This window comes from Sceloporus occidentalis, unplaced genomic scaffold (genome assembly GCF_023333645.1).
Source record: "Sceloporus occidentalis isolate IW3139 unplaced genomic scaffold, rSceOcc1.0.p SCAF_8, whole genome shotgun sequence".
Taxonomy (NCBI): domain Eukaryota; kingdom Metazoa; phylum Chordata; class Lepidosauria; order Squamata; family Phrynosomatidae; genus Sceloporus; species Sceloporus occidentalis.
In genome coordinates this window covers 24,685,001-24,712,814 of record NW_028316988.1, presented here as the reverse complement: position 1 = coordinate 24,712,814, position 27,814 = coordinate 24,685,001, and the positions used below count along the sequence as shown (strand labels likewise).

General features: G+C 44.2%; 1 protein-coding gene across 1 annotated transcript in view; it reads left to right on the top strand.

Moving 5' to 3' along the window:
* MKNK2 (MAPK interacting serine/threonine kinase 2) overlaps nucleotides 1-25,945 on the top strand; it is a 29,557-nt gene extending 3,612 nt beyond the window's left edge. Inside the window, exons 3-14 of the mRNA XM_089535517.1 lie at nucleotides 3,785-3,866; nucleotides 4,097-4,198; nucleotides 5,370-5,467; nucleotides 10,175-10,254; nucleotides 10,862-10,935; nucleotides 11,032-11,136; nucleotides 11,450-11,505; nucleotides 12,135-12,230; nucleotides 16,176-16,370; nucleotides 16,482-16,646; nucleotides 17,115-17,158; nucleotides 18,195-25,945. Coding sequence (XP_089391643.1) covers nucleotides 3,785-3,866; nucleotides 4,097-4,198; nucleotides 5,370-5,467; nucleotides 10,175-10,254; nucleotides 10,862-10,935; nucleotides 11,032-11,136; nucleotides 11,450-11,505; nucleotides 12,135-12,230; nucleotides 16,176-16,370; nucleotides 16,482-16,646; nucleotides 17,115-17,158; nucleotides 18,195-18,453 — 1,356 coding nt within the window. The 3' untranslated portion in view covers nucleotides 18,454-25,945. The remainder of the gene's footprint in view (nucleotides 1-3,784; nucleotides 3,867-4,096; nucleotides 4,199-5,369; nucleotides 5,468-10,174; nucleotides 10,255-10,861; nucleotides 10,936-11,031; nucleotides 11,137-11,449; nucleotides 11,506-12,134; nucleotides 12,231-16,175; nucleotides 16,371-16,481; nucleotides 16,647-17,114; nucleotides 17,159-18,194) is intronic.
* Nucleotides 25,946-27,814: the final 1,869 nt, after the last annotated feature.

Here is a 27,814-nt window from a genome sequence, read left to right as displayed (position 1 = left end):
ATTTGCCTAGTTATGTGCACAAAATCACGTTTATTCAATGTGAACAGCAGGCTAATTCTGCAAAAGTGCAGGGAAGGATGTGGTTGTTGTTGTTGTTGTGCGCTGTCTAGTCCTTGCTGGCTTATGGCGACCCTTTTGTGGGGTTTTCTTGGCAGGTTTCTTCAGAGGGGGTTTGCCATAGCCTTCCTCTGAGGCTGAGAAAGTGTCACTTCTCGTCCAGAATCACCCAGTGGGTTTACATGGCCGAGCCGGGATTTTAACCCTGGTCTCCAGAGCCATAGTCCAGTGCTCAAACCGCTACACCATGTATTGGTTTCAGCGTTGGACTGGGAGACCCGAGTTCAAATCCCTGCTTGCTATATAAACTCGCTGGGTGAGTTTGGGCAAGTCACACTCTCTCAGCCTCAGAGGGTGGCCATGGCAAACCCTCTACTACAGTGGGCCCTTGGTTTCCACTGAGTTTTGCTTCCAAGACTCCCATGGATATCAAAATTTGGACGCTCAAGTCTCATTATATACAATTATACACAATTATACTACTACAGTGGTCCCTTGGTATCCGCTGGCGTTTGCTTCCAGGACCACCCACGGAGACCCAAATCCAGGGATGGCCAAGTTCCATTAAAAACCATGGCATGACTAAACGGCGTCCCTAAATATATCAAGTAGCAAAATCCAGGTTTGCTTTTGGGAATTTATATTTGGTTATTTTCGAGCCGCGGATGCTTGGATCCACAGATTAAACTCAGAGTGGACCCAGAGGGCTGGATGTCGTAATAAAGGATGTGGAGTGGAGACCTAACCTGCCCTTCTTAAATGTCCTGAAGAGAAGAGGCGCTCCTCATTGCTCCGGCCGCCTTGTTCCCATTGCGCAGGTGGGGCAACCGAGTCCAAAGCCCCAATCCTCCCTGCTTATTAACCTCTACCGTGGGGTGTTTTGGCGTGGCTTCTCCTCTTTCCTCCTCCGGACCCATCGGTTGGCCTCTAATGGGTGCTCCTAATGATGGCATGACGGCGTTTTGGGTTGGAGCGCATCGTGGGACCGGTTGGGCCAGTCCTGACTCCCAAAGAGAAGCTGTCGCTGCTTGTGTTTGGCTTTGGGAGTTGCAGCTCCCGTCGTCCCAGTCCATCAGATTTATGGCGTCCGACGTTTCACGAGTTTATGGTGGCTTTGGGGTTGGATGCCTAATGTTGGGATGTGTGAGTGTGGCTGAAATTGTGCTTGCGTGCAAGATTTGTTCAGAGGAAGTTTGCTCTTGCCCTCCCTTGAGGCTGAGAGAGTGTGACTTATACCCAAGGTCCCCTGATGAGTTTCCATGGCCGAGCGGGGATTCGAACCTTGCTCTCCAGACTTGCAGTCCAACACTCAAACCATTCATATATTCCCCCCAAACTTTCAAATATGGAAAAGCTCTGTTAATTTGGATTTTATTTCCCCTGCAGAAAACATGTCTGTGCTGCAGAAACAAATGTGGTTTGATGCCGTCCTCCTGAAGCCTGGGACTTGTAGTTTTGCAAGGCAACGTACCTCTTGGACAGGCAAAAGACTACAAATCCCAGGAACCCATAGGTTCAAACTATGCATCCCAGGAACCCATCAGATGGAGCCAATGTGCTCAAAGTGGTGCCAGACTGCATTATCTCTCATCTCCTCAACACAAATATCTCCATGCACCCCCTCCATTTCTAAACCCAAAGAGAGAGAGAGTGTGTGTGTGTGTGTGTGTGTGTGTGTGTGTGTGTGTGTGTACGGTTTCTCACTCGGTCCACCCATCATCCCTTGTGACACTTGGAGTTTCCTGCCAGTATTTTTCCGCCTCGCTCCGTAATTGTTTCAGACACTTGGGCGCATTACTGCCTCGTAATCTCAAATTAACGTCCTCCGCCATTCAGGGGACAAAAAACCCAAACAAAATAAAATATGAAACCCGACAATGCAAGATGTCAAGTGTGTGGGTGCATGAACATATAATGTATATATACACATATATAATTCTCATTATTTGCTGCAGAGGTCTTGCAGCTTCTTGAAAGGCCCTAGGTTTATTTTCTTTCTGGCAAGGAACCAAACCAGCAGTGCAGCATTTAAAGCTCTTATTTTTTCCCTCTCAAGTGGGAAAGGGAAGGAAGGCTGAGTGGGCGGATCAAAAGGAATAGTGGCTTCTTATGGGGGGGGGGGGACTCGTGCAATGCGTATTTTCAGTCCCTTGGCTGCTCCTCTCACATATATCTTTCCCTTCCAACTTGCTTGCAAGAGTGATGCAACTTCTCTTGCACCTCGTGGTTCGGGTGGTGAGATCCGCTGGGAGGGGAATTCCAGGCTTGTTATGTAACCCTCCTTTTGCAAAATTTGCAGCGTGTTTTTTGGCTCTGCGCTGCTGTTGTGGCGGTTCCAAAAAAGAAAAAGGCCATCTATCGCATTGCAAGAGCGGGAAGAAAAATGTCTGCAATAAAGATGCAATTCCTGCAGATGTGTTCCCTGGCTATTAGAGAATTGAGTTCGAGAGGCAGAAAGGATAGGGATGATAGGTTGCAGCCCTGCAAACAAGGAAGAGTAGCTGAACTGTGTTTTAACAATTTGGGTTTTAATTGCTTTCAATTGTGTTTTAGCACAGTTTATAACAACCCAGTTGCACAGCTTGTGAAATGAGGTAGCCAAGAATATTTGGAGGGCTACGTTTTTCATATGAGAGCCATTGTGGTGTTTGAGCGCTGGACTAAGGCTCTGGAGACCAGGGTTCGAATCGTGGCTTGGCCATCAAAACCCATATTGGGTGACCCTTGGGCAAGTCACATTCAGCCTTAGAGGACAGCCATGGCAAACCTCTGAACAAATGTAGCCAAGAAGACCCCATGATAGGTTTGCTTTAGGGTCTTCATGGTCGGAAACAACAACAACCACCCATCTCCAAGAGGTCTCCTTAAGTATGTGCAGATACTCCAAAATCCCAAACCTTTCTGGACCCAAGCAGTTGGGGTAACCTTGTATATTCCAGGGAGGGTTTCTGCAGAATAGATTTTGCTGGATGCTGCATTTTGAGAATCTGAATGGCCTTGGTTTCTTTTCCCAAGGTCTGGTTTCCAGCAGAGGAGACGCGGGGGTGTTTCTTCTCCAGGGCCGTCCCAAATAAACATTATGAGTTGGATCTCTGGCCAGCTGGCCCAAATTACGTTCCGGCCGAGGCTTGTTCGACAAGCTCTGGGCTTGTTCTGCCCTGTCACTTAGCCCTCCTCTGTGACCTCTTTTGGAGTCACACCTATCCCTGGTGCAAATTGGGAGGGAATCTGGTTCTGCTGCTTTAAAATCACCATCATCATCATTGTCCATCATCATCGCAGGGGTTGGAATCTTGCCACCTTCAAATATTCTTGGACTGCAACTCCCAGTATTCCCTTAACACTGCTTACTAAGGCTGTTGGGAATTACAGTCTGACCACCTCTAGAGAGGGAATAATAATAATTATCCATCATCATCGGGGTTAGAATCTTGCCACCTTCAAATAATGACTGCAATATTCCCTTAACACTGGTTATGCTCACTAGGACTAGGAATGGTTAATGGTTAATGCAAACCATAGTTTCATGTGATGTGCAAATGGGACTTGAATACAGCCAGATAAACATGAGAATGTATGTGATGCCCTGCTAAAATTACAATGAAGCGCTAGGCTATCATCCAAACCTGCCTGGTGGCAAAAGAAATTCCTTAACAACATTTTTTAAAACAAGCAAACCTGGCTTATGCCTATCTGTAACTCCTTTTTGCTTTGATTTTCCTACCAGGGCCAGAATCCGTTCGACCTGGAATTCTCCCAATCAAATCACTTGGAGTCTGTCTTTAACTTTGAATGTTCATCTCGGCCCGGTAAGCTCCTTAATTTATCTCTATTATTATTATTATTATTATTATTATTATTATTATTATTATTATTCACGGAGATTGACAGGAAGGCATTTAAGTCTTGTGGGGAATCAAACCAAACAGGTGAAGTTTGGGATCCCACGCTTGTGCTAGAAAGACTTTTCTTTGGACCAGTCCTGGGTTTGCAATGCTGCTTTACTATGACTTTGCTTCTTATTTTCTATTATGGACAGACATGCCTTCAAGTCAACCCATCGACATCCCCAATGCCAAGAGAAGAAACAAGAAGAAAAAACGCTGCAGGGCAACAGATAGCTTTTCAGGAAGGTTCGAAGGTAAGGATGCAGCAGTCTTTTAAGTTGCTAGTCCACAATGTGAGGTGGAGAGGAGAGATTGTGCCTTTCTCCCCTTCCCTATGCAGGAAAAAATATTTCAGTCGAAGCACTGGTAGGATTGCAGCCTTTGGAGAACGATGTTGCAAAAGGATATTTTTAAAAAGCCATTTATAAACATGTTTACATATTAACTTCAAAAGCCCGTTTTGCAAAGCACAGTTCAACCTTTCATTGATCCAGAGAACAATAAAAGCAAACAGGCAGCGGCTCAGTGATGAAATCCTCACAAAGGGGTTCAGGAACAGAGAGCAATAAATGTCCCAAAGCGGACCAAAACCAAAAATCTGTTTAATCCGTTTTCAATGCATTACTTGGAAGGAGGCGATGGTTAGCAGAGGCCTCTTCGTAACAAGATTTCCACTCGGTTAACCCTCTAGTTTGCACGTAAGCCAGGCTTTGGGTTGCCTCTGAAATAATGACTAGAAACTTAAACACCATAAAACAGGGATAAGCAAAGCTTGCTAGCTGCATGTGCCTCCCAAGCCCTGCCAAAGTACTCCCCTGAATACATTTATTTTTTAAAACAGTTGGCTTTGTAGTTTGCTCCTGAAGTTAGGCAAAAAAAAGCTAAATACGCTCCAGACACACCTCAGTTAAAAAAGCTTCTGATGAAGAGCTTTGCTTCCCTAGCTCCGTTTTCCTTCTCATCCTCCGTCTAGTGGGAGGTTTTTAGCATCAGCATTCTGAGGATGTGGAAGCAAGGATGGAGAAACGCAAGGCTTTTTATTGCAGCAGAGTGTTTGCAGTAAATAATGCAATTAAAGCTTGAAGTGGGAAGGAATAGGAGTTGGCACTAGCTGATCCTATTATAGATGTGTGTGGCTGCTTACAACAGGCAAGGTAAACAGCAGCTGCCTCCAGAATCCCTTACTGAGCGTATGTTGAAAGGCAAAACTGCAGAAAGGAGAAAGAGGGAAAATGCAGTTTGGAAAGAGCCTTCAAGGGATGGAGTGTGTCCAGAGGAAGGGTCCAGAAACCATAAAGCCCTGCAAGGAGAGACTTAGGTAGCTGTGAATGTTTGCTGTGCAGAAGGTTAAGAGGAACCCATCAGCTTGTGCTCCCTTTACTGAGGTCTTTCCATTTTTCTTTCTCTCTGCCCTCCAATCTTCAGATGTTTACCAGCTCAAAGAAGAAGTCCTTGGCGAAGGAGCACACGCAAAAGTCCAGGCCTGTGTTAACCTCATTACCAATAAGGAGTATGCAGTGAAGGTATGTGTTTGGTCGGTGGCAACATCTATCTGAAAAGGAGAGCAAAATATCTGTGTGTGTGTGTGTGGGCCCTTGTTTTCCGCTGGGGTTTGGTTCCTGGACACCCCCCCCCCCCCGTGGATAACAAAATCCGTTGATGCTCAAGTCCCATTCAGTACAATGTCATAGAAAATATATAAAATGGTAAAATTAAGATTTGCTTTCTGGAATTTATATATTTTTGAAGCATTTTCAAGCCATGGTTGCTTGAATCCTTGGATAAAAAAAAATCTCTGGATAAGAAGGGCTGACTGTATATATACTGTATATACTCATGTATAAGTCTAGAAATTTGGGGCAAAAAAAAATGACCCAAACAACCTGAGTCTGCTTATCCATGGGTCAAAGTACGTAGTGTATCTTAACTCTTATTTAAAAGAAGGAAACATCCCCTGGTGAAAAACAGGAGTATAATCAGTTCTGGAAGCACTGACTCCCTCTACTCTCTCATCCATCCAGCCTTAAGAGTAAGCTGGAATTTTGTTAAGTTCTTTGATGTTGTTTTGCTTTGCTTCATCCTTCAGATAATTTGCTGAATGCTCCTCAGTTTTACCCTCGCCATGGGTCATAGCAAAATCCATGATTTTGGCCTCAAAACTTGCCCTTGACTTATATATGAAGTCGACTTATAGTTGTGTACATACGGTATATTTGTCCTGGGAACCTGGGGCTGTTCCTTGTTTCCGGCAAAGCCGCAGACCCAAAGGTTAGCCTATGCATGTGGGAGGAAAGTCCCAGCTTTTTTGGCCTCTGCAAGAATGGTTTTGTGGTAGGCCAAGATTGGTATGGGAGATCATCAGATAACAATTTCTAGACAGGTTTTGGGCTGCTGACAAGCCAGTGAAAATCTTTGCAACTTGGACAAGGTCTCTCTTGCTGTCTGCGCATACTGCCTGCTTTCTTTATCTTTTCCTCCTCTCCTCTCTTTCCCACACTTCTTCTTTTTCTTTGGTTGTGCTTTGATGGTGTCTTTTGGGTTGGACTGGATGTCCCTTGAGGGTCTCTCCCAACTCTAGGATTTTCTTTCTTTAAGTCATGATCTCTCAAATTGGGAGCCCTGAGGCGTTGCAAAGGGGTCTCACTTGGCCAAATGCAGAGCAGTCTTGTGGAGTTGGGAGAGGGTCAAGTTTGCTCCATGAACGCAAGTGGATTTTGAGAAGTGGCATTCCTAACTGGCTGGCTGTTGTCTTCCTCTTGTTTTACCTCCGCTCTTGTTCATCCTGACCTTAATCCATCTTTGTAAATAAGCCGGTCGGTCTTTCTAGACTGCCTTGCATTTGCAGTCTGGAAATGAGGGTAAGAGGGTGGCGGTTTGAGTGCCTTTTCGTTTTTGTTTTAACCCAGTTGGGTAGAGGAAATGTTCTATTCTTGATCCAGGTCTTTAGCGTTACAGAGTTGAGGCCAAAGAGAATTGGATGGCGTTTGGGTCCTTGGCATCACAGTGATCCTTCCTGCCCTACCTTGCAGGGTTGCTGAGTGGCTTCTGTTGTTGTCAGAAGGTCATAATGCATAAAAATAACTATACAGCCCGGCCACTGACTCCCTTTTGCAGGCCTTGGTTGAATTACGTAGCCATTAGGTGCAGTGGGTTCACTGCTATGGCTGCAAATGGTATCTTAGAAAAACATGACTTTTTGGTGCACGGGTGGAGGCTGTTCTCTCTTCTTGACTTTAACCCAACCTCTGCCTGAATTTAGAGAAGTGAGAGGCAGGAAATAGAGCGTGAATTTTCACTCTTTACGTGAACCTGGTGAACCTAACGCTGTCTCAGTTTGTTTCCTTGAGGGTTATTTTTTAAAGTTTGGTTTCTTCTGCTTTAACTCCTTCCTTCTAAATCAGGACTGGGCTGCCTGCCCCACAGTCTTGCATGGATCAATAGCTGCCCATCTGCTCACACTTCTTGATAGAGAAGTGTGTCAAAATGGGAGGCGTGTTGCAGAATGGAGCGTACTGCTTTGGGGTGGCTTTGTGTGCGCGTCTGGCGGAAATCAATTTCAAATGCTCAAATACACTTGACAACAAACGCTTCCCTCAAGTCGAGCTCGTTTCCTGAGATGCTAGCTTTTCCCGGGGGGCCCAAACTTAGTGAAGAGAGCAAAATGGAGTAAAATACAGGTTGGGTCTCCTTTATCTTGAATTACTTCAAAATCCAAAATATCCACATGGGTGGGAAATATAGTGGCACCTTTGCTTTTCTGATCGTGCAATGTACACAGACTCTGTTCATGCACGAAATTATTGTGTATAAACTTATCTCCAGGCTATGTGTGTAAGGTGTATATGAGACATTTCGTGTTTAGACTTGAGTCCCATCTCCAAGATATCTCATTATGTAATGTTCCAAAATCCGGGAAAGCATCCAGAAGACTTCTGGTCCCAGGGCATTTCGGATAAGGGGCATGCAGCTCATTAAAAACCCTTGAGATGTGTTCTGAAAACATACGAGAGGGAGGCCGTGGTGTGATGGAGCAGCCCAAACTGTTGTCGCTTTTTGCCTTGCAGATTCTTTGCAGCCTCAGCTTTCCAATTTGATCCTTGGTTTATTTTTTTAGAAGAGACCCTATTCCTTCTGGCATGTCCTAACAGCCACACAAACCCAGGAAGATCCTGGAAGCCTCTCCGGCATCTGTTTTGCGCAGATGTGGTGTTGTGGGGAACAACCCCCCCAAAAAATGGTTGTGAAATCAGGCGGCCAAGGAGGGGCAATGAGAACGGAGGTGGCAAGGTTGTGACCTCCGTGGGCAGCAGGGAGGAGAGGAACAGCTGCTTCGGCCCACTGTTTTTGGCGTCTCTCCAGGGACTTTGCAGAAGAAAAAATTACTGGCAGAAGGGGAGAGCCACTGAAGGAGACAGCCGTTCTTTCTTTTTGTCTTGGGCTGCAAAGAAAGAGAGGCAACTCAAAAAACACAACTAGGAGCCCAGAGCGCCACAAATCATCTTCAAGGGTGCATCCTGAAAATACCCAGATTCAGTTCCCATTTTGTTTTGGAGATCCGTACGCCTGGGGTTTATCTCATTATATTTTCCATCAGCTCCCAGTGTAGGATCAGAGGCTTTAGATACCAGGTTTTTATTTTAACCAATTTAAAATGAGTAAGAACAGGAACAAAATCTGGGACTTTTCAATCCATCTGGATACCACCTGACAGTCTACCCCAGAAAAGGGTTTTTGTAAGAGAATCTCTGTCTCTGCCCCTCTTGCTGTGTAAATAATCTAATTCACTTCTCTTCCTCCCCAGCATTCATACGAGAGTCTGGAGCTCCATAAATTGAATTATCCACTGTCCAGAAAAGTCATGTGCAAGAGATTTGGGGTCTGGAAATCTAATTCTCAACCCCATGCAAAAAAAATTCCATGTGCTAAAGAGGCAGAAATTATCTAATTATCCAACTAATAATCCAACTTTGCAACAAAACAAAACGAAACCCCTCAATATACAAGAGATTGGGTTATTAAAAAATAATCTGAATCGCTTGCCCTTTCCTAAATAAACTCATAATACCAGAGACTGGGTGTCTGAAAATAATCTTAATTCTTCACCCTACAAAACTTGTCTGGAAATCCATAAACCGGGTTCTCTCCCACACACCTCTAATCTGATAAGCAAGAGTTGTGCTAGTTGTGACCATAATCGACTGATTGATCATAAGCAAGCGTTGGCATTGTTTTGTGATAAAGCAAGGATGCATTTATTTCTTTATTGCTACTTGCTTCTTAGGGTCTGAACTGAATTCTTGCTTGGAGTTCATGGGGTGAACGAATGAGACGGTCCTGGAAAAGTCCCAAAATCTCTGTGCCAATTGCAGTTTAAAGAAAGAGAAAAGGAACAGCTGCAAAAAGACCAACTGTTCCTTGATTCCCAAAGAGACAATAGTTTTTCTGTGACTTGGAGTGGGAGGAAACATGGACTTTTGGAGAGGTTGAGGGGACAATTTTGCGATCCAAAATTTATGGCTGGTTTTTCCAGTCAGTTGTCTGGTTGCTCCAATTCAAAGGCTTGAACTCCTCTTACCCCGACAAGACTGGAAATGTCTTGTTCCAAACATCTTAGAAATGTGGAGTGGACAAAAGAGGTCAAAACAAGATTGGGTGGAGAAACAGCCTCCGGAGAGACTTGCCAGCCTAAAAAAGTTAGGAGATTTTCTGCTGAAAACTTCCCAGCATGGAAACATGTATTTTTCCTGCAAAGTTTCAATATTTGACCATCACCACCCCCATATTTTTAAACAATCATTCTGCAGATGGGACCCATTCACACGACATAATTATAGCACTATAATTCTGTTTTAACTGCCATGGTAACATGGCATGGCATGAATTCTAAGTTGGAGAGAGAGTGACTTACCCTAAGTCTTCCAATGGGCTTCAGTGGTTAAGCTGGGATTCAAGCCCAGGTCTCCAGAGTCATAGTCCAATGCTCAAACCATTGGACCACGCTGGCTTCTCTTAGAATGTTGAGTGTGTTAAATTTAGTGTGCGTCTCAGCAGTTTTTCAAAACAGAGACTGTTTGGTATGCAGGTTGAGTCTCCCTTATCCGAAATACTTCACAGTTGTCCACCTGGGTGGCAGAGAGAGTGGCAACTTTGCTTTCTGATGGCTCAGTGTACACAACTCGTTGCCAATTTTAACTGTTTCGCTCTTCCTTTTTTGTCCCCCCTTTTCAAAGATAATTGAGAAGCGTCTCGGACATATCCGAAGCCGGGTCTTCCGAGAAGTGGAGATGCTCTACCAGTGCCAAGGACATAGGTATTGGTGGGGGGATTAAAGTGGCAAGATTTTGGCATGCGCTGGGTAAGCGAGTGGAAGTGGAAAAATCACAAAGAACAAAACACTGTGGTTTTCTTACCTCTGAGGACACTTCTCTAGGTCCTTTAGCACAAATCTGTAGTTAGTGTCTGCCAGACATTGACCATAGAATTGCTCTGGAGGACCTACAATTATCTTAGAGAAGTATTCTCCCTAGGAATCTCTAGGTCCTACAGGACAAACTTGTAGTCAACGCCTACCAGACATTGACCATAGAACTGTGCTGAAGGACCTACAAATGCCTAGAGAAGTGTTCTCTCTAGGAATCTCCAGGGCCTCCAGCATAAGTCTGTGGTCAATGTCTGTGAGATGTTGACCATATAATTGTGCTGGAGGACCTACAAATGCCTTGCGTTCTCTCTTGGAACTCATAGGTCCTCTGGTGTAACGTCTGGTGGATATTGACCACAGCGTCGCACCGGAGGACCTAGAGATTCCTAGAGAGAACACATTTACTCAAATCTGAATGATCGAAGTCAAAACCACCAATGTGGAGGGCTGACTATAATGCCTTTTCTTCTTCTTTCTTCTTTGTGTCTGACATTAGAAACATCTTGGAACTGATTGAGTTCTTTGAAGAGGAGGACCGTTTCTACCTCGTGTTTGAGAAGATGAGAGGAGGCAAGTGGAGCAGGAAATGGTTGTGTTTGTGTATTTTGTTTCTCTCAGCTTGGTTCTCATTAACATGGCTTTTCCCTTTGTGTTCTTCCTCCCCAGGCTCCATCTTAACTCACATCCATCGTCGGCGCCATTTCAATGAACTGGAGGCCAGCATGGTGGTGCATGATATAGCCAGTGCCCTTAATTTCTTGCACAACAAAGGTGGGTAAAACACGCAGTCTGGTTAGGGCTAGGGGGGCAATTAGTCAACCAAGCAATTCAGCCCAGTTGTTCAGGGTTAGGGCACAAACTGGGGCTCACATCTGGCCTCTTGTCGGTAGAATTTCCCAGTAATTTTAGCCCCCCAATATCCAGTAGGTCCAGTTGGGTAATAAAATAGCGTCCCTTATATAAAACGGCAAAATCAAGGTTTGCTTTTGGGAATTAGAAATATTGAAAATTCGAGCCGTGAATGCAGAATCCGTGGATACGGAGGGCTGACTCTAAAATACGGTTTGTTTGTTTGTTTTAACAGGAATAGCACATAGAGATTTAAAGCCGGAAAATATTCTCTGTGAGAGTACTAATCAGGTAAAATGTGACTTAAGAGCTTCCCTGGTTGAATAGCCAAATATCTTAAAGCAAAGGGACCTGGGTCTGAATTGGCTTCCTTAGGCGTGATGGCCACCCCCCCCCTTTAATTTAATATAATACATGGGTCGTCTTTTGGGCCCACCCCTTTTGCCTCTGGTTCCGCCCTCCAACACGGCCAATGAGAACGTTTCTGAAATCGAATTCGCCTCTCGGGGTAAAAGAGATTCCCTAACTATGTCTTAAGAAGGCATTCCCTTTGGGAGCTGCAAGATCTAGGAAGGAAGGGGCTCATTAATAATAAGCTGCTTAATTTTTATTGATTGTTCTCTTTGTGTGTGTGATTTGTTTCTATTGATTTGCCTGCTGTTTTTTAATGGCTGGAAATAGAATTTCGTGATTACATCTTTTATCTTATAAGCCACTTTGAGCAGTTCCCCTCTTTGCCTAGGGAAAATGTGATATCCGTGTCTGCAAAATGGGATATCAGTGTCTATAAGTAAATGAAAATGCTTCCAAGTACTAGTCAGAATTTTGCTAGTATATTGGGTTCTTTTGCTCTTTTTAAAAGAAATCAACAGGTTTTCCCACCTCTATCTCTTTTTCTCTCTCACGGTTGCAATTGATAGGTTTCCCCGGTGAAAATCTGTGACTTCGATTTAGGAAGCGGGATCAAGCTCAATGGGGACTGTTCTCCCATCTCCACCCCCGAGCTGCTCACTCCGGTAAGCCCCAAAACAGGGGATAATCATATTTACTTGCCTCATCCAATAATAATAATAATAATAATAATAATAATAATAATAATAATAATAATAATAGATTTATTTGAATCCGGGTGGGTTGGGGAGCAACAGCAAATTAAACCAATTACCCGGAGCCACATTTGTCCATTTCATATGTTTTCTCTTAAAGCATAAAATCTAGCCCTGCCTTTGTTTACTAGAGCCAAGATCCTCTCTTCTTCCTCAATGGGTGCATCTGCACTAGATAACTAATGCCTTTCAACACCACTTTAACTGCCATTGCTGTCTCCTACAGAAACTTGGGATTTGTAGTTTGGTGAGGCACCTGAACTCTTGGGCAGAGGAGGCTAAAGACTTTGCAATACAATAAACTGCAGCATTCCATAGGATGGAACTACAGCTCTTAAAGTGGTGTCAAACTGCACTAATTTTTACAGTCTAGATGCACCCAAATCCCAGGATTCCATAAAATGGAGCTATAGCACTTAAAGCGGTGTCAAACTGCATTATGTAGATGCACCCAAATCTTAGGATTCGATCAAATGGAGCTACAGCCCTTAAAGTCGTGTCAAACTGCACTAATTTCTACAGTCTAGATGCACCCAAATCCCAGGATTCCATAAAATGGAACTATAGTGCTTAAAGTGTTGCCAAACCACTTTACTCTCTACAGTGTAGATGCCCCCAAATCCCCACTTGAATGCCATGGCTCCATCTTAGAAAATCCTGGAGTTTGTAGATTGGAGAGGCCCTAGCACTCTTTGGCAGAGAAAGCTTGTAATGCTGCGAATCCCAGATTCCCATAAAATGGAACTATCACACTTAAAAGTGGCATTATTTCTGCAATTTAGATGCACCCTATGTTAGATTGAAGCGTAGCCCTGGCATGCAAGATCCTTACACAGACATCCCCGAATTCCTTTGTTTGGCACACTACCCCCCCCGGCCAAAACTTGCTGAGATCTAGCAGGATGGTGGTTGCATTTGGGTTACATAATGCTTTTTAATTTCCTCCCTTCTGTGGTTTCCCTTCCAAAGGCAGCAGCTGGTTTTCCCAACCCCGGCTGTTTCTCTCTTCCCCCCTTCTCCTCCTCCTCTTTTTGGGAAGAATGCCGAAAAATAAAAACCGACCCTAGCAACAGCGGAGGGGATTGGCTGGCAGATTGGGCACGCTCCCGCCCCTCTTTGACGTGGGAAGGAGGCAGAAGTGGGTCAGACCGAGTCTTGTCTGTGGGGCTGGAAGGGGAGGAAAGCCCTGGACATTGTTTGGCCTTTCTTTTCACTTTGCATTTGCACCTGGTGGCATCTGGGTTTGCATAAATGCCTGGCGCGTTGCAACGCATTTCTCTTTGCGTTTGCTGGGAGAAAGTGTCTGCTTCCTCCCTCCCCCCTTTTTCCGGCCCACTCCTCTCCCTTCCTGTGTTTAAAAATAACCACAGAAACTCTCCTTTCAAAATGAATAAATAAGCAGACGCAATCCTCGTTTTGCAGCGTTTGGTGGCTGCATCTGTTTGTCTGCCTTTGCAGAATTAATGCAGTTTTTTAACGTTTTAACTTGCAATGGCTCCATCCCATGAAATCCCAGAATGTGTAGTTTGCGGTGGCCTTGCCGACAAAGAAGGGGAACTCGCTCAGACAACTGCAAATCCCATAATCCTAAAGCATGGTGCCATGGCAGTTGTAGGGGTGCCAACACCCAGAATTCCCCAGGAAAGCTGAAAGCTTGTTCTGAAAGACCATGGCTCTTTTTGGATTGCAGTAACCAGAATCCCCCGGCAGAGCTTGGAGCCACAGCTCTCTTTGGATTACAATCCCCCAACCTATCTGGCTGCTATAGTGTGGTCCCAAAATAACAGTGCTTTGAGTTGGGTTTAAAAGAGCCAGGGGTGGGAAAAGGTCTGTATTTGGAACCACAAGCCAATCCAAAAATAACAAAACAAGCCCTTTAAAAGACCCAAAACATGAATGAACTTTCTTACAAGGACAGTATTTGACGGGGGATTCTGGGCAGTGCAGTCTTTGCTGCTTTTAGGGGATCCTGGGAGCTGTAACCTGGAAAAAAAAAAGCTATTTTTCTAAGCTGTGCTCTCCCTTTCAGTATTGCTTATTCAAGAGAAGGCAAATACACCCCGTTTTTTGTGCACACCTTGGGATCTTTGCATGAATGAAATAAAATCCATGGTTTTCAGAAACTTTGCAGTATCCGAGAAGACCTCCCTGCCTCTCGATTCCTGACCTCTGCCTTGTCCCGGTGGCTTATTTCAGTCAGTGGCCTCACCCCATGTAGTCCAATTTGTCTCCCCAAAACTGGCTTAGTTCCAGATTAAAGAGCCCTGCCCCATAGTTCAGGTTTTGTTTGTCTCGGCCATGTGTGACTGTTTGTTTGATTTCTCCTTCCGATGGCTGATGCAACCGCAATGCAATCCGAGGACCTGACACACTTCACTGGTGCAATCCGGTTTTAGGTCTCAGTGGAATTTGTAACCTTGATGTGGAATTTGTAGTTTGCAAAGGCACCAGGCAGACTGGGCTGAATACCTCACCAAACTACAAAACCCAGGATTCTGTAGGATAGATTCACACCACTTAAAGTGGTCTCCAAGCTTGTTTAATTCTGCAGTGTGGGTTGAGGTACCATCTCAGCCAATGTTAATACAGATAGTCTGCCTTCTCCAAAACGCTTGGTACCGGAAGTGTTTCAGATTTTGGACCTTTTTGGATTTTGAAATATGTGCATGTACCTAACAACATGAGAGCCAGGGTGGTATAGTGGTTTGACTTTGGAGGCAAGGGTTTGAATCCCCGCTCGATCGTGGAAACCCACTGCGTGCCCTTGAGCGAGTGACACTCTCTCAGCCTCCAAGAAAGGCAATGGCAAACTCCCTATGAACAAATCTTGCCAAGAAAACTCCATGATAGCTTTGCTTTAGAGTTGAAAACAGCTTGAAGGCACATAACAGCGAGAGATCGTGAAGATGGGACCCAAGACTAAACATGAAATTCATTTATGTTTCGTATACACCTTAGACACAAAGCCTGAAGGCAATTTTATACACAATATTTTGAATAATTTGGTGCTGAACCATCGTCAGAAAGCAAAGGTGTCACTCTCTCAGCCACCCATGTAAACCATTTTGGAGTATTTTGGATAAGAAAGACTCAGCCTGTAATAAGACTATTTGTCTAAAGATCTTAAGCTTTGGTTTCTTCTTGAGAAAAAACAACAACCCAGACCTTAAGATCTTTGGAAACATATTCTTCTTATCATTTAAAATCTGGAGCTGGTTTTGACTCCGTGACTCTTTTATTCCAGGAAACAGTGGGTCTCTTTATAGCTCTCTGGCTGGTTTCCCTCCTTGGCTAGATTGCTTATGGGAAAGAATTTGTATGTGGAAGGCGGTATAGCTATATTTATGCCGGGTGAACCCTGGGTTGCAATGTGTGTGTGTGTTTGTGTATGTGATCACAGTTTGCCCGTCTCACCCTGTCTCCTGTTTCAGACAGCAGTCAGACCACAAATCCCAAATCTTTCACAAATCCCAGGATTCCATAAGATGAAATGACAGTACTTAAAGCAGTATCAAGCCGTATTATTTCTATGGTGTAGATTCACCGAAGGGAGAGCCAATGTGGTGTGGTGGCTTGAGAGTTGGACTATGACTCTAGTGAACAGGGTTCGAGTCTCCACTCGGCCATAAAATCCAGAGGGTGACCCTGGGCAAGTCACACACTTTTAGGATGGCAATGGCAAACCCCCTCTGAACAAAGCTTGCCAAAAAAAACCCATGAGTTGCAACTGACTTGAAGGCACATGACACACCACAAAGATTCATCCCTAGAAACCAAAACTTGAGCCTGTGTCTTAATGGCCCTTTGCTCTTTTCCTTCCTTCCTTCCTTCCTTCCTTCCTTCCTTCCCATGCAGTGCGGTTCGGCAGAATACATGGCCCCGGAAGTCGTGGAAGCGTTCAACGAAGAAGCTTCCATCTACGACAAGCGGTGCGACTTGTGGAGCTTGGGGGTCATTCTCTACATCATGTTAAGTGGCTACCCCCCTTTTGTGGGGCACTGTGGGACAGACTGCGGCTGGGACCGTGGCGAAGCATGTCCCGCCTGCCAGGTGCGTCGTAGGCTTTGATCTGTGGGTTAGGAATATGGGTGTACCCCAGTTCCTGCACACAAACCTGTTGCTAGATCCTAACCTGCATTCTCTCCGTCTCTCCTTCTTCAGAACATGTTGTTCGAAAGCATCCAGGAAGGGAAGTACGAATTCCCGGACAAAGACTGGGCTCACATCTCTTTCGGAGCCAAAGATCTCATTTCGAAACTCCTTGTGAGGGACGCCAAGAAGCGCCTGAGCGCAGCTGAAGTCCTGAAGCACCCTTGGGTGCAAGGGGTGAGTGTCTTTCAACCAGGGAAGGGGGATTGGTAGTTTGGCGAGGCACTGGAGCTGTCTGGCTGAGAAATCCAAATTATTATTGTGAGCCTTCAAGTCATTTCTGACTTAGGGCAAACTTATAATGGGTTTTATTGGCAATATTTGTTCAGAAGCTTGCCATTTTGGCCCTCTGAGGCTAAGAGAGTACGATTTGCTCAACACATTGGGTTTCATGACCACACTGGTGATTGAATCTTGACCTCCAGAGTCATAGTCCAGCACCAAACCACTATGCCATGCTGGGCCACTTGCAGGTGGTATCACATTAATTCTGCATTTGCAGCCCTAGCAACCATTTCTTTAAAAAATGGCCTTGGCTGTTAAAGTGGAATTGCACCGCTACAAATGTGTAGTGGGGAAAGACCCCAGGAGAGAAGAACTTGAGGGTAATTCTTGCCCTTTTGTGTTTCTTTTTTGTCCCCCTAGTGTGCTCCGGACAATACCCTTCCGACTCCTATCATCCTACAAAGGTGAGTGGAAATCCTTGCAAACTTTCACCACCCAGGGTTCCCTTGCAGAATAATGTAATGTCTCTGCATTCTAGCCCTGTGTGCGTATGTGAGAGGCTGTGTTTGCACTCAGAAACAATCCAGTTTGACACCATTTTAACTGCTGTAGCTCAATGCTGTGCTGTTCTGGGAACTGTACCTTGTTGTGGCACTGAGGCTCTCTGAGAGAGACGGCCAAACGTCCCACAAATATTGTAATTCCTAGAATTTCCATAACCTTGAGCCATGGTAGTTAAAAGATTGTCAAATAGGGTCATTTCTGCAGTGCGGATGCAGCCAGAGAGGAGGGTTAGTGAATAGTGGTTTTATGGGACAAGGTCTGTTTTTAGTCTGTTTTTAACTTAACTATATATTATATTTTATTGTGTATATTTTATGTGATTTTATATATAGATGTTTAATTGTTTGAATTTTATAATACACTTGTTGCTCCATATTCGCTAGGGTTAGGGGCACAAGACCCCCGTGAATATGGAAAAAATGCAGATAACAAAACACCATGTTTGTACCTGAGAGGACACTTCTCTAGGAATCTCTGGGTCCTCCAGTTCAAGTCTGTAGTCAACATCCAACAGACACTGACCATAGAGTTGTGTTTGAGGAGCTACAAATGCCTAGTAGAGTATTCTCTCTAAGAATCTCTAGGTCCTCCAGTGCAACTCTGTGGTGAACGTGCAACAGATACTGACAATAGAACTACACTGGAGGAGCTACAAAGTCCTAGTAGAGTATTCTCTCCAGGAATCTCTTAAGTCTTTCAGTGCAACTTTTAGTTAAAGTTGACCACGGAGTTGCACTGGAGGACCTAGATATTCCTAGAGAGAACATATTAATCAAATCCATGAATAATCAAAGCCGCAAATCTGGAGCGGTGAGTGTAATTGTAAAGGTTTTCTGTGTGAGTTGCCTTGGGTTCCACTGGGGAGAATGGCGGGGTATAAACGAAATAAATAAATGCACAGGTGGAATAAGCTCACCCTCTCTTCCGTCGCCACAGGAATAGCAGTGCCAAAGAGCTGACGTCCTTCGCTGCCGAAGCCATCGCCGTCAACCGCCAGCTGATGGAAGACGAGGAGGCGGCTGCCGAGGAGACTCAACAACCCATCATCATCAAAGCTACCTCACGCTCCATGCAGCTCTCTCCACCATCGGAGTCCAAGCTGGCAAAGCGGCGGCAGAAAGCCAGCATGGCAAAAGCGGACGCCAACCAGCACCTGGTTACGACCCCTTTGGTCCTCGTCGGGGAACTCCTGTGACTCTTCCTTCTCCGCGTACACATCCATTCGTTTCTTCCATTTCCTCCCTTTCTTTTTCACTCCCTTTTTCCTTTTTCAATATTAAAACAAAAGCTATATTTGAATAGCTAGGAAGAAAAGGAAAGGAAAAAAAAAAAAGATCAGAACTAACCCTCCCTTTTTCACGTTGGCTGGTTTCCAAGGTTTCTTTCTACGTCCGTTTCCTGATCTTGTTTTAAACACTGGCTGTCTCCCCCTCCCCTGTTTTTTTAATTTTATTTTATTTTTAGGTTGGAAAAAAGTGCCAGTTATTTGAACTGGGTTCTTCTACCTTTTACTTGTTTTGTTTTAAAAAGAAAAGAAAGAATTTAAATTTTGATTTTTTCCCCTCGCATAAAATGGGTCGCGCCTCCCTTTTTCATCGAAGGAAGGGTTCTGAGGGGTGTTTCTGTAACCCAGATTTTTGTTTAAAAATGCAATTTTTTAACCCCAAATGTCCTCTTTGGGTGTTTATGGGGGGCATTTTGTGACACTTTTAGCCCTTCTGGTTTAATTTAAGTGCAAGAGAGGTCTTTTTTGAAACGGGAAGTGACTTCCACTCATTTTCTGTTGCTAAAAAAGCTGCAAATGGTAAAAAGGCCACCCATACCCCCATGGAAGGCATTTAGGGGCAAAAAATTTGGATGTGGGCATCTGGGTGGCCCTCCAAATTTCTCCTGGGGGGCTGGTGTGCCCCCCTAACTTCTGTGTTTGCCTATCCCTGGTTTAAATAATAGGCTCCTTTTCTTTTTCTCTCTATTCCTGTCGGTTCCTCTTTGTACTGTGAAAAAATGGCAGGGAGAGGGAAGTCTGCAATTGTCTTTCTGTCTTTCTTTCTTTCTTTCTTTCTTTCTTTCTAATGTAGCATTCTAATGTTCAAGATCTGTCGTTCCATTTTTCTGATTGCAGTTTTCCTTCTTGATTTCGCCCTTTCGTTTCCTTCTTTAATATTTCTATACCTGCAGATTCTGCAATGGGAAATGACAGCGTTAGTGCGGTTTTGAGAGTAGGGTGTGGATTTATTTAGTCTCTTTCCGATCCCTAACGTTTTGGGTTGGGAGCACCGGGGGACTGCGGGGGAGAAGAAAGCATTAGAGTAGGGATGGTGGGCAACTATTGGGTGTTGCGATGAGGTCAACTTGGCCTCCGGGGGGGATTTTCGATAGCTAAATCCCCCTGTAGCCTGAAAAGGCCCTTGGTTGGGTCCTTTTTTGGGGAGGACAAGGCCTAAAGTTGGTGCAAAATTTTTCCCCAACACTTCTTGGAGTGCATTTGGGGGACAAATACGTCCACAGAAACCCCATGTTTCCCATCCCTTCATGTGCACTCTTTTCTAACTTGGTGTGGATTCTGTGGCTTCATCCACACTGCAGAATTAATGCAGTTTGACACCAATTTAACGGCCATAGGGAATTCTGGGGTTTGTAGTTTTGTGAGATGTTTTTAGCCTCTGTCAGAGTGTTGTGGCACCAATTCAGATCCCAGGATTCCATAGGATGGAGCCATGACAGTTAGAGCGGTGTCAAACTGCATTAATTCTATGGTGTGGCACCAGCCTCTAAACCAAAAATGAGCATTTGAGATACCTTTGGAATCCAGGACACATCCTGAAGGTATAAGACGGGTTGGGTATCTTTTTCCCCCTCCCTTTCCCTTCTATTCAACAATTTTACAGCACTTTTGTTAGCAGATTGGTTCTTGGATCTGTAACTCAGTTTCTTGCTAAGGACTCTGTGTAGGAAGGATGTGGAAATCTTATCTCCCCAAGCTCCTGTTTAATCGATATTTGTCCCGATCTAAAGTGGGATTTTATAGAGGACTTAATTTTGTTGTTTAAAAAAGGTTCTGCATAGGGAATGGTCAAATAAAATCCAGTTCTTCTTTTGCAGGATGGTAATGAGGGAGGTCTACTCAAAAGCAAAGGCGGGAGTCCTGTATCTTTTCTGTTACGATCAGACTGTAAATCCCAGCATTCTGCTGAGAGCTGAAACCAAACAGTGGCCTGAGAGCTTTATGCTAGTTTGAGTACCTTCCTGCAATAATTTCCCTAGTTTTTAATAGGGAAAATATACCACAAAGCGATTCTCGGCAGGGCGTTATGTAAGAAGAGGGAAAGGAATCGAAAAGGACCATGCAACATTACTCGGTTGAGTTGCAGATCTAGAATGTACTGCGGTGTTACGTGTGTCTGTTTCAGGGCTGGAAGTCCTTTAATAAGAGTTGAGCAACAAATTAGAAAAAGGTTTCTAATTTGGCGTTTTAATTTCGTTTTGAGTTGAGTTTAAAAAGAAAGAACACCAACAAAAATGGTGTCGTGGATCATGTTTATCCTCCCAACACACGCGCTGAAAATATTTTTTAAAAACGACAGTGAAGTTAGTTTGAAATTATAGGTGCCGAAGGCTTGAGAAACAATATTTGTAAGCAGCGGGGGAATTTATCTGAGATGGTGCGGGATCCTTTAGTTGTGTGGAAGAGATCAGAAAAACTTTCTTAAAAAGTTAAAACACTGGAAAAGGAGAGATAGGCAAGTTGTTAAACTGGATGCATTTTGTATTTTTGCGGTGATAAACTGGGATCCCTTTCACACCACACAGTTTTGTAGTGCTGTTGTTCCACTTTAACTGCTGCAGTTGCCGTTTGTGGCATCCCAGGATTTGTAGTTTCTTGAGAACCTAGATCTCTTGGGCTGAGAATTTTAATATACCCCTCCCTAAACTGCAAATCCCAGGAATCATAGTGCTACAACTCTGTTGTGTGGAAGGACCCCTGGATCGGTTTTTACCAATGCAGGGACAACGTAGTCCTAATTTCTTTCCAAAACGCAAAATCCGAAACGAAAGAGGGGGCAAGATGGTGTCAGAGCTTGAGGAACTGAAGCAGCGCCGGTGTAAATCGTTGGACCCTTCTTATATTGTTGGACTGTCACTCCCAGCAGTCCTTATCTTTGGCTTGGATTGATGATGGGAGTTGCAGTCCAAGAGCTTTGGAAAGGCTGGACTATGCTTGCCCCTGAGCTAACATAAATGAAACTGGTTTTGGTTGTGGTTTTTACTGACGGTGCAATAAGAAGAAGACTAGCCCCCAAAGATTTAAGCAAGAGAAGTGAAGTTGAATGTGGCTCAGGGCTAGGTTGTTTTGAGATAATCTTGGCTTGTTCTCAGTGGCTTTTCTCAGTCCCTTTAAGCCTAGGAACAGTGTGGGCATGCAGTCTCCCTTGTAGTCCCAAAAATGCCCATTTGGAATGCAGTTTCCTTGCTTCTCCCCCAAAGTTTCCCTACAAATACTGGGCAGGTAGGATTTGGAGCTTTAAAATGTAACGTCCTACACTGCCATGGAACAATATTTGGGTAAATCAAATATGCCATGGCATGGATTTTGCTGAATCCTTTGGGCTTACTCCTGAGTAGCTTTGGAGGAGGAAATTATGTGTCAGGGATATCGAACGCACTGTGAGATATTAAACTGGCTGCCAGCTGTCCCTTGTTCGCTGGTTCCCATTTGAAATGGAAACTTTCTGAATCATACTGAAGATTTCAAACTGTTCCCTTAACTATTAAAAGCACCCATCACAATAATCTCACAACATGGACAGCACAGGCATCTAGTTTGCTTTGTGTGTGTTGCAGCGTGTCCTGTCTCTTTCTGCCTGGACCTTGGTCACATTAACTGTGCTGCATATGCGCAGGATGGAGGTGTGCGCCGTGCAACATGGAATAGCCAACCTAGCATCGCAGTAGTTGCTGGAAATTGATTTTTGGCCATAGGTTGTGCATGCGCATATCTGACCATGGTGTCAGGGCTCAGCATAGCTTGAGATCGGTTGACAGTAGCCATTTGTGAGGTGGATTTTAGCAGACCACTTTCCTGGCACAATTGGCCCCTTATTGCTCCCCCGTTTGCCTTTAGCGCAGTCCTCAAAATGGAGTGGAGGAAAACAGCATAAGGACATCTCTCTTCTTCTGAAATGTTCTTATTTTGTCGCCTTGTTTCTGCTCTTTGTACCCTTCTTTTCATGCTGTGGTCCCCGTTTCTTCTTGATAAATATGTGTGCTGTATCTCTGCAGATTTGTTGACTGGCAAATCAAGTTTGTCACGGCATGGATAGAGGAATCTTGCTGAAACTGTTGGTCTTACTTCTGAGTAAACCTGAGACGGAGTAGCTTTGAAGGAGGACTTTACGTGTATCCCAGACTTGTTAGGGAGGTAATTTTCAAACTTGAGGTGGTTTGCGGTGCATATCTGAAGTGCTGAACTTACTAGACGGTAATGCCTAGGTCAGCTTCACATTTTTTCCCGTGGATCTGTTCTCCTTTTGGCATCCTGGGCATTGTTCTTGTTTTCTCTTTCGGATCTTCTCCGAAGAATTCCCCGAGGCCTTTGGAGGGGATTGCAGCTACAAGGGCTTTCCGACTGGGAGGCAAAACCTCCTTTGCACATCTTGAACTGTTGTTTTGTGATTTCGAGAACCATTCTTTTCTCTGAGAAAAGATTTAACAGTACTATGCAATAGCTGTTTGGGGTGGCAATATTGCATATAACGTTTTCGGATATCTTAATGGCTGTGTGAGGCCATTCTGATAAAGTAAGGGGGCTGTAAAGTAGTTTGGCTGTGCTTAAACCCTCACCTTTTTCTACTTTGGATAATTTTGTGCCCTCGCCGACAGCTGGGTTCCTCCCCCAATCGGTCTGTTGTCTGTTTCTTTTGTATATCCATGCAATCTTACCCATCAAATGCCCTTTTTTGCAGGGCAAGGGGTGCCGACTGAACTTTGGGAGGTGCAGAGTGGTCTGTGAATCCGAGAGCACCTCGAAGCGGAACGGTCTGAATCACTAAAGAGGTTGTTTTTCTATTAAGAGAACTTTGTGTAATGCATTTAGTTATCAGATATAGACCGTAGTCTTATGGGAAGAAATACTTGAACTACGTACTGTTGAATCGGGATGCCTTTCTGTCAGGGAAAGCTGCAGGTTACAGCTTTTAAATCACTTTTGCTTTTTCAGTTTGTTGGGGACACCTCTGATTGTTTTTGGTCAAGAAGTGAAAGCCTCTAGACCCAGTTTTGATGTCAGGCGTGGACTACTGTTTGCAGCGCCTGGTCGCTGCCATTGGTTTGAAAAAACGGAGAAACCTATTCAATTTGGGGTTCTCCCAAAGCACAGAACTTGAATTTCAGACCTCATGGAAGTGCTAGATTGGGATCCCAGGGTAAGTAACCTGGGTCGGGAAATGATTTAATAATTCTCAAGATATTGGATTGATAGGTTGGCTTGTGCCTGCATTTTTTGGGGTCGGGTGTATGCGTTTGTAAAAAAATAGCCTGCACATTTGAAGGCGGGGGGAATGGGAAGTTTGACAGCTGCAGATAGATAGGAAAACCTGCTTTCCTTTTGCTGCTGAGTCTGCCACAGAAACAAGTTCTGTGAATCGTTTCAGCAATGGAAGGTCACTGGGAGCCCAGTGCTGTATTGCCAAAGGAGGAGATGGTCTTCTTTGGGATTTTCTTCTTTCCTTCCACCTTGGGTTTGCCATCTAATTTTGGGAAAGGGAAGGACTGCATGTTGTTCTGGTTCCTTCTTGATCCTATGCCTTTGGTTGTAGACTCCCCATGGGCATGGTTGTTTTTTTGTTTCTGCATTGAATGGTCAGTAAGAGATGCTAATCTGCTTTTCGGGTCTTCTTCCCAAAGAAGATTTCCTGTCGGCATGATTTTAGCACATGATCTTGCTCCAAAGTCGCTTTTATCCTCTTTCCACTGTCCAACGCTATTCGGTTGGATGCGGATACAGCGTGTCAGGACCATGGCCTCCAAAAATCAATGAATTTGGGTTTTTTTAAAAAAGAAAATACACAGCAACCCAGTGTATCAATTTTGGTGGAGAATTAGTTGAGAGACTCATGATCTTGCCCTTTTTATGGCTTGTGTAGGTTGAAGAGGGACAGTGTGACGGAGAAGCCACCTTAGGGATGCTTCCCCTCCCAAAACCTCAAAGTCCAATTCAGGCATAAATGGAGAGAGCTTTCCAAAAATGTCCTTGTGCTACAAGTCCCAGAATCCCATGGCCAGCATGGGAAACGCCGGGACTTGTGGTCCAAAAATGTAACTTTTTCTGAGCTCTTGAGAAATGGGACCCTGCTGTTGGGGAAGGGATGAACTCTAGTACTGTGAAAACCCGACATCTTGGCTTGTAAATCCCATTGAAAGCGACGGGTTTGTTTCGACTGATGGCGATTCTCCCTTCTTTCAGATCCTGGGTTTGCAGTATTTAGCCTTCAGGGATGTATCTCAGTGATCCAGTTTTGTGTGTGTGTGTGTATGCGTATTGAAAACGCTTTTATTCCCGGGACGTGAGTAGGATATTTCCTCCGTGCGGCCCTTGAATTTTTCCTTTTTCCTGCCCCCTAAACCTATATTTTTGTGTGTGTGAGAGACCAAAATGTAGCGGTGCTTAGATTCCTCACCTCTGGATATAGAGATGAAACCTTCTTTCTTTAATTAATTCCTTTTTCTCCGAGTATCTTCCATAGCCGAAGATTGTCTAGACTTACCTTTTCACGAATATGTGTGCGAATCCTCCGTATTGGAGAATTGCAAACTAGTGCCCTTGTTACACACAATTCCTCCTGTTTGGAAACTGGGGGGGGGGGGGGGGGAATTAAACTCAGTTTCAAGTTACTAGTCCTGATTCTCTGGATGAGGTGGGAACTCCTCGAACACAGACCTTTGGCATCTTATCAGACTCTCTCTCTCTCTCTCTCTCAAGGTAGCTTTCCATCTTTGGTTTGGTTTATTTAGCCACCCGATATTTCTTTGAAACATTAACCCTTGCCAAAGTGTTCTCCCTTTTATTCCTCCTAATGAAAATCTTGTCTGTCTTGGAATATGCTCTCTTTTATTTTTAATTTACCTCCACGAGTTTTTATTAGCTGCAAGTTCGGGGAAGGATTTGGGGAACGAACGTCTCGACGCCGCTTCGATTCGACGCCCTCCTCCTCTCTTCCTTTCCTCGGTTTAAAAGTCTGATTAGGACTGGTTAGTAACGTTTTTGTTGTTTTTTTTTTACTGTGAAACGTTTTATTTTGTTTTCTTTTTAAAAGAAAAAAGGAGAAAAAAAATGGGGGGATAAAATCAGTCCAGGAGAAGAAGAAGAAGAAAAAGGACTGCCAAAGGGTTTTGTGTTTTTGTGACGCGAAAAGTCATCTTTTCAGGGGCGGAAGAATCCTCCGCAAAAGAGGCTGGTTTTGGAAGCGAGGAAGGGAGGAAGAAATAACAACAACTTTAAAAACAAAAATAAAAAAACCTTAAAAAAAGAAACAAAAACAAACAAACAAATAAAAAACAAGCACTTTATTATGTATCAGGTGAACTGATACAGCTTGATGGAACTGTTTCCTTTGTAACAACCTTGTTGATGCCAGAATTTTTTGTATTCTGTTTTGTAAGGATTTAATAAATGCATTGAAACACATGGATTCCTGTTGTTGTTGTTGTTGTTGTTGTTGTTGTGTTGACTGCTCAGATTTCCTCCAAAAAGCAGGGATTCCCAAACTTTGGTCCTCCAGGTGTTTTGGACTTCGACTCCCAGAAGCCTCAGCCAGCTTGGCCAAGAGTCAAGGATGCTGGGAGATGGAGTCCAAAACATCTGGACGTTTGGGAACCGCCGCTCCAAAGCTTTCAACAACAGTCCAGTAATTTAATTGTATTGTGGATGGGAGGGTTTGGGATATAATGAAACATGCTATTGTATTATTACAGTAAAAATAAACATGCGTACACAAATACATACATACAAGCATACATATATACAAATAAACAAGTATCACATAACATAAAGTAACAAATCTTCCAGAGCACCGCTGTGACTTGCTTGCCCAAGGTCCATGATTGAGAAGGGATTTGAACCTTGGTCTCCTTCAACACAATGTATATATTTGGACAAATTCTTGTATGAACATGTCTGACAACACTTCCGTTTCTTAGATTTTAGGCCTTCGTTCTCTCGGTTTTTAACCCTTTTCCTTGTTCTTAGTGTGCGCAGGTCCCCCATTTTGTTCTAGGGATGAAATGGAGAAGAAATGTGTTGCTAATCAGATGATTGCAAGGGAGCTCCAGCTGCATCCAGCATTCGTGGTCTGCAGCAACCTCTAGCGTTGGTTGGTTCATCGCAGCCATTGGGCTGGAAAGTCTGGGTTTTCCTTCTTAAGGTGCAATGAAGTCTCTGGCAGGCCTCTGAATGCTGGACTAAGACTCTGAAGGACCAGGGTTTGAATCCTGGCTCGGCCACATAAACCCACTGGGTGACCTTCTGTAAGTCACACTCTCTCGGCCTCAAAGGAAGGTCATGACAAACCTCTGAACAAATCTGGTCAAGAAAACTGTATGATAGGGTCGCCATAAATAAGATTTAGGGACACGCAAGAAGGTAACATAATAGGTACAGATAAGAGAGATAGATATATAAGAAATATAGATAAGGGATAGATATAGATAAGAGAGGAATGCAAGATATATAAAATATAGATGAGATGGATATATGAGATTTTAAAGAAAGATATGTAAGATATGTAAGATATATATATATATATATATATATATATATATATATATATATAGCGAGAGAGAGCTTATAGGATACTAGTATAGGTTATATTTAACCTCTTGGACTTCAACTCCCAGAAGCCTCAGCCATGTTGGCCAATAGTGTGGGATTCTGGGAGCTGAAGTCCTAGGTCCCTTAAAGGGCACAGTTTGGAAACCACTGCCCTAAAGGGTGTCTCCTTCTCCTTTTCTTTGCACCAAAACACACTGAAGAAATGATGCACTCTGAGGCTGCTTGCTTTGCCTCAGCGCCGGGGAATCATGGGAGTTGTAGTTTATTGTGGCACTGGAACACTGAGGCAGAGAAGGCTCAATGGCCCAAAACACACTGAAGAAATAACCCAGCTGCCTCTCCTCAGCGCCGGGGCATCATGGGAACTGTAGTTTATTGTGAGCACTGGAACTGACAGAAGGTTCAATGGCGCAAAACGCCTAAGAACTTATTCGCTTTGAATCATGGGAGTTGTAGTTTGTGAGCATTGGCACTCTGGCCGAGGAAGGCTCAATGGCCTAAAACGCACTGAAGAAACGATGCACTTTGTGGCCGTTTGCCTCAGCAATAGGGAACCATGGGAGTTGTAGTTTATTGTGGGCACTGGGATTCTCTCACAGAGAAGGCTCAATGGCCGCAAACACAGTGAATAATTGGTCCGCTTTGCTTCGCCGCAGCGCTGGGGGAATCATGGGAGTTGTAGTTTATTGTGGGCACTGGCACTCTCCGAGGAAGGCTCAATGGCCCCAAA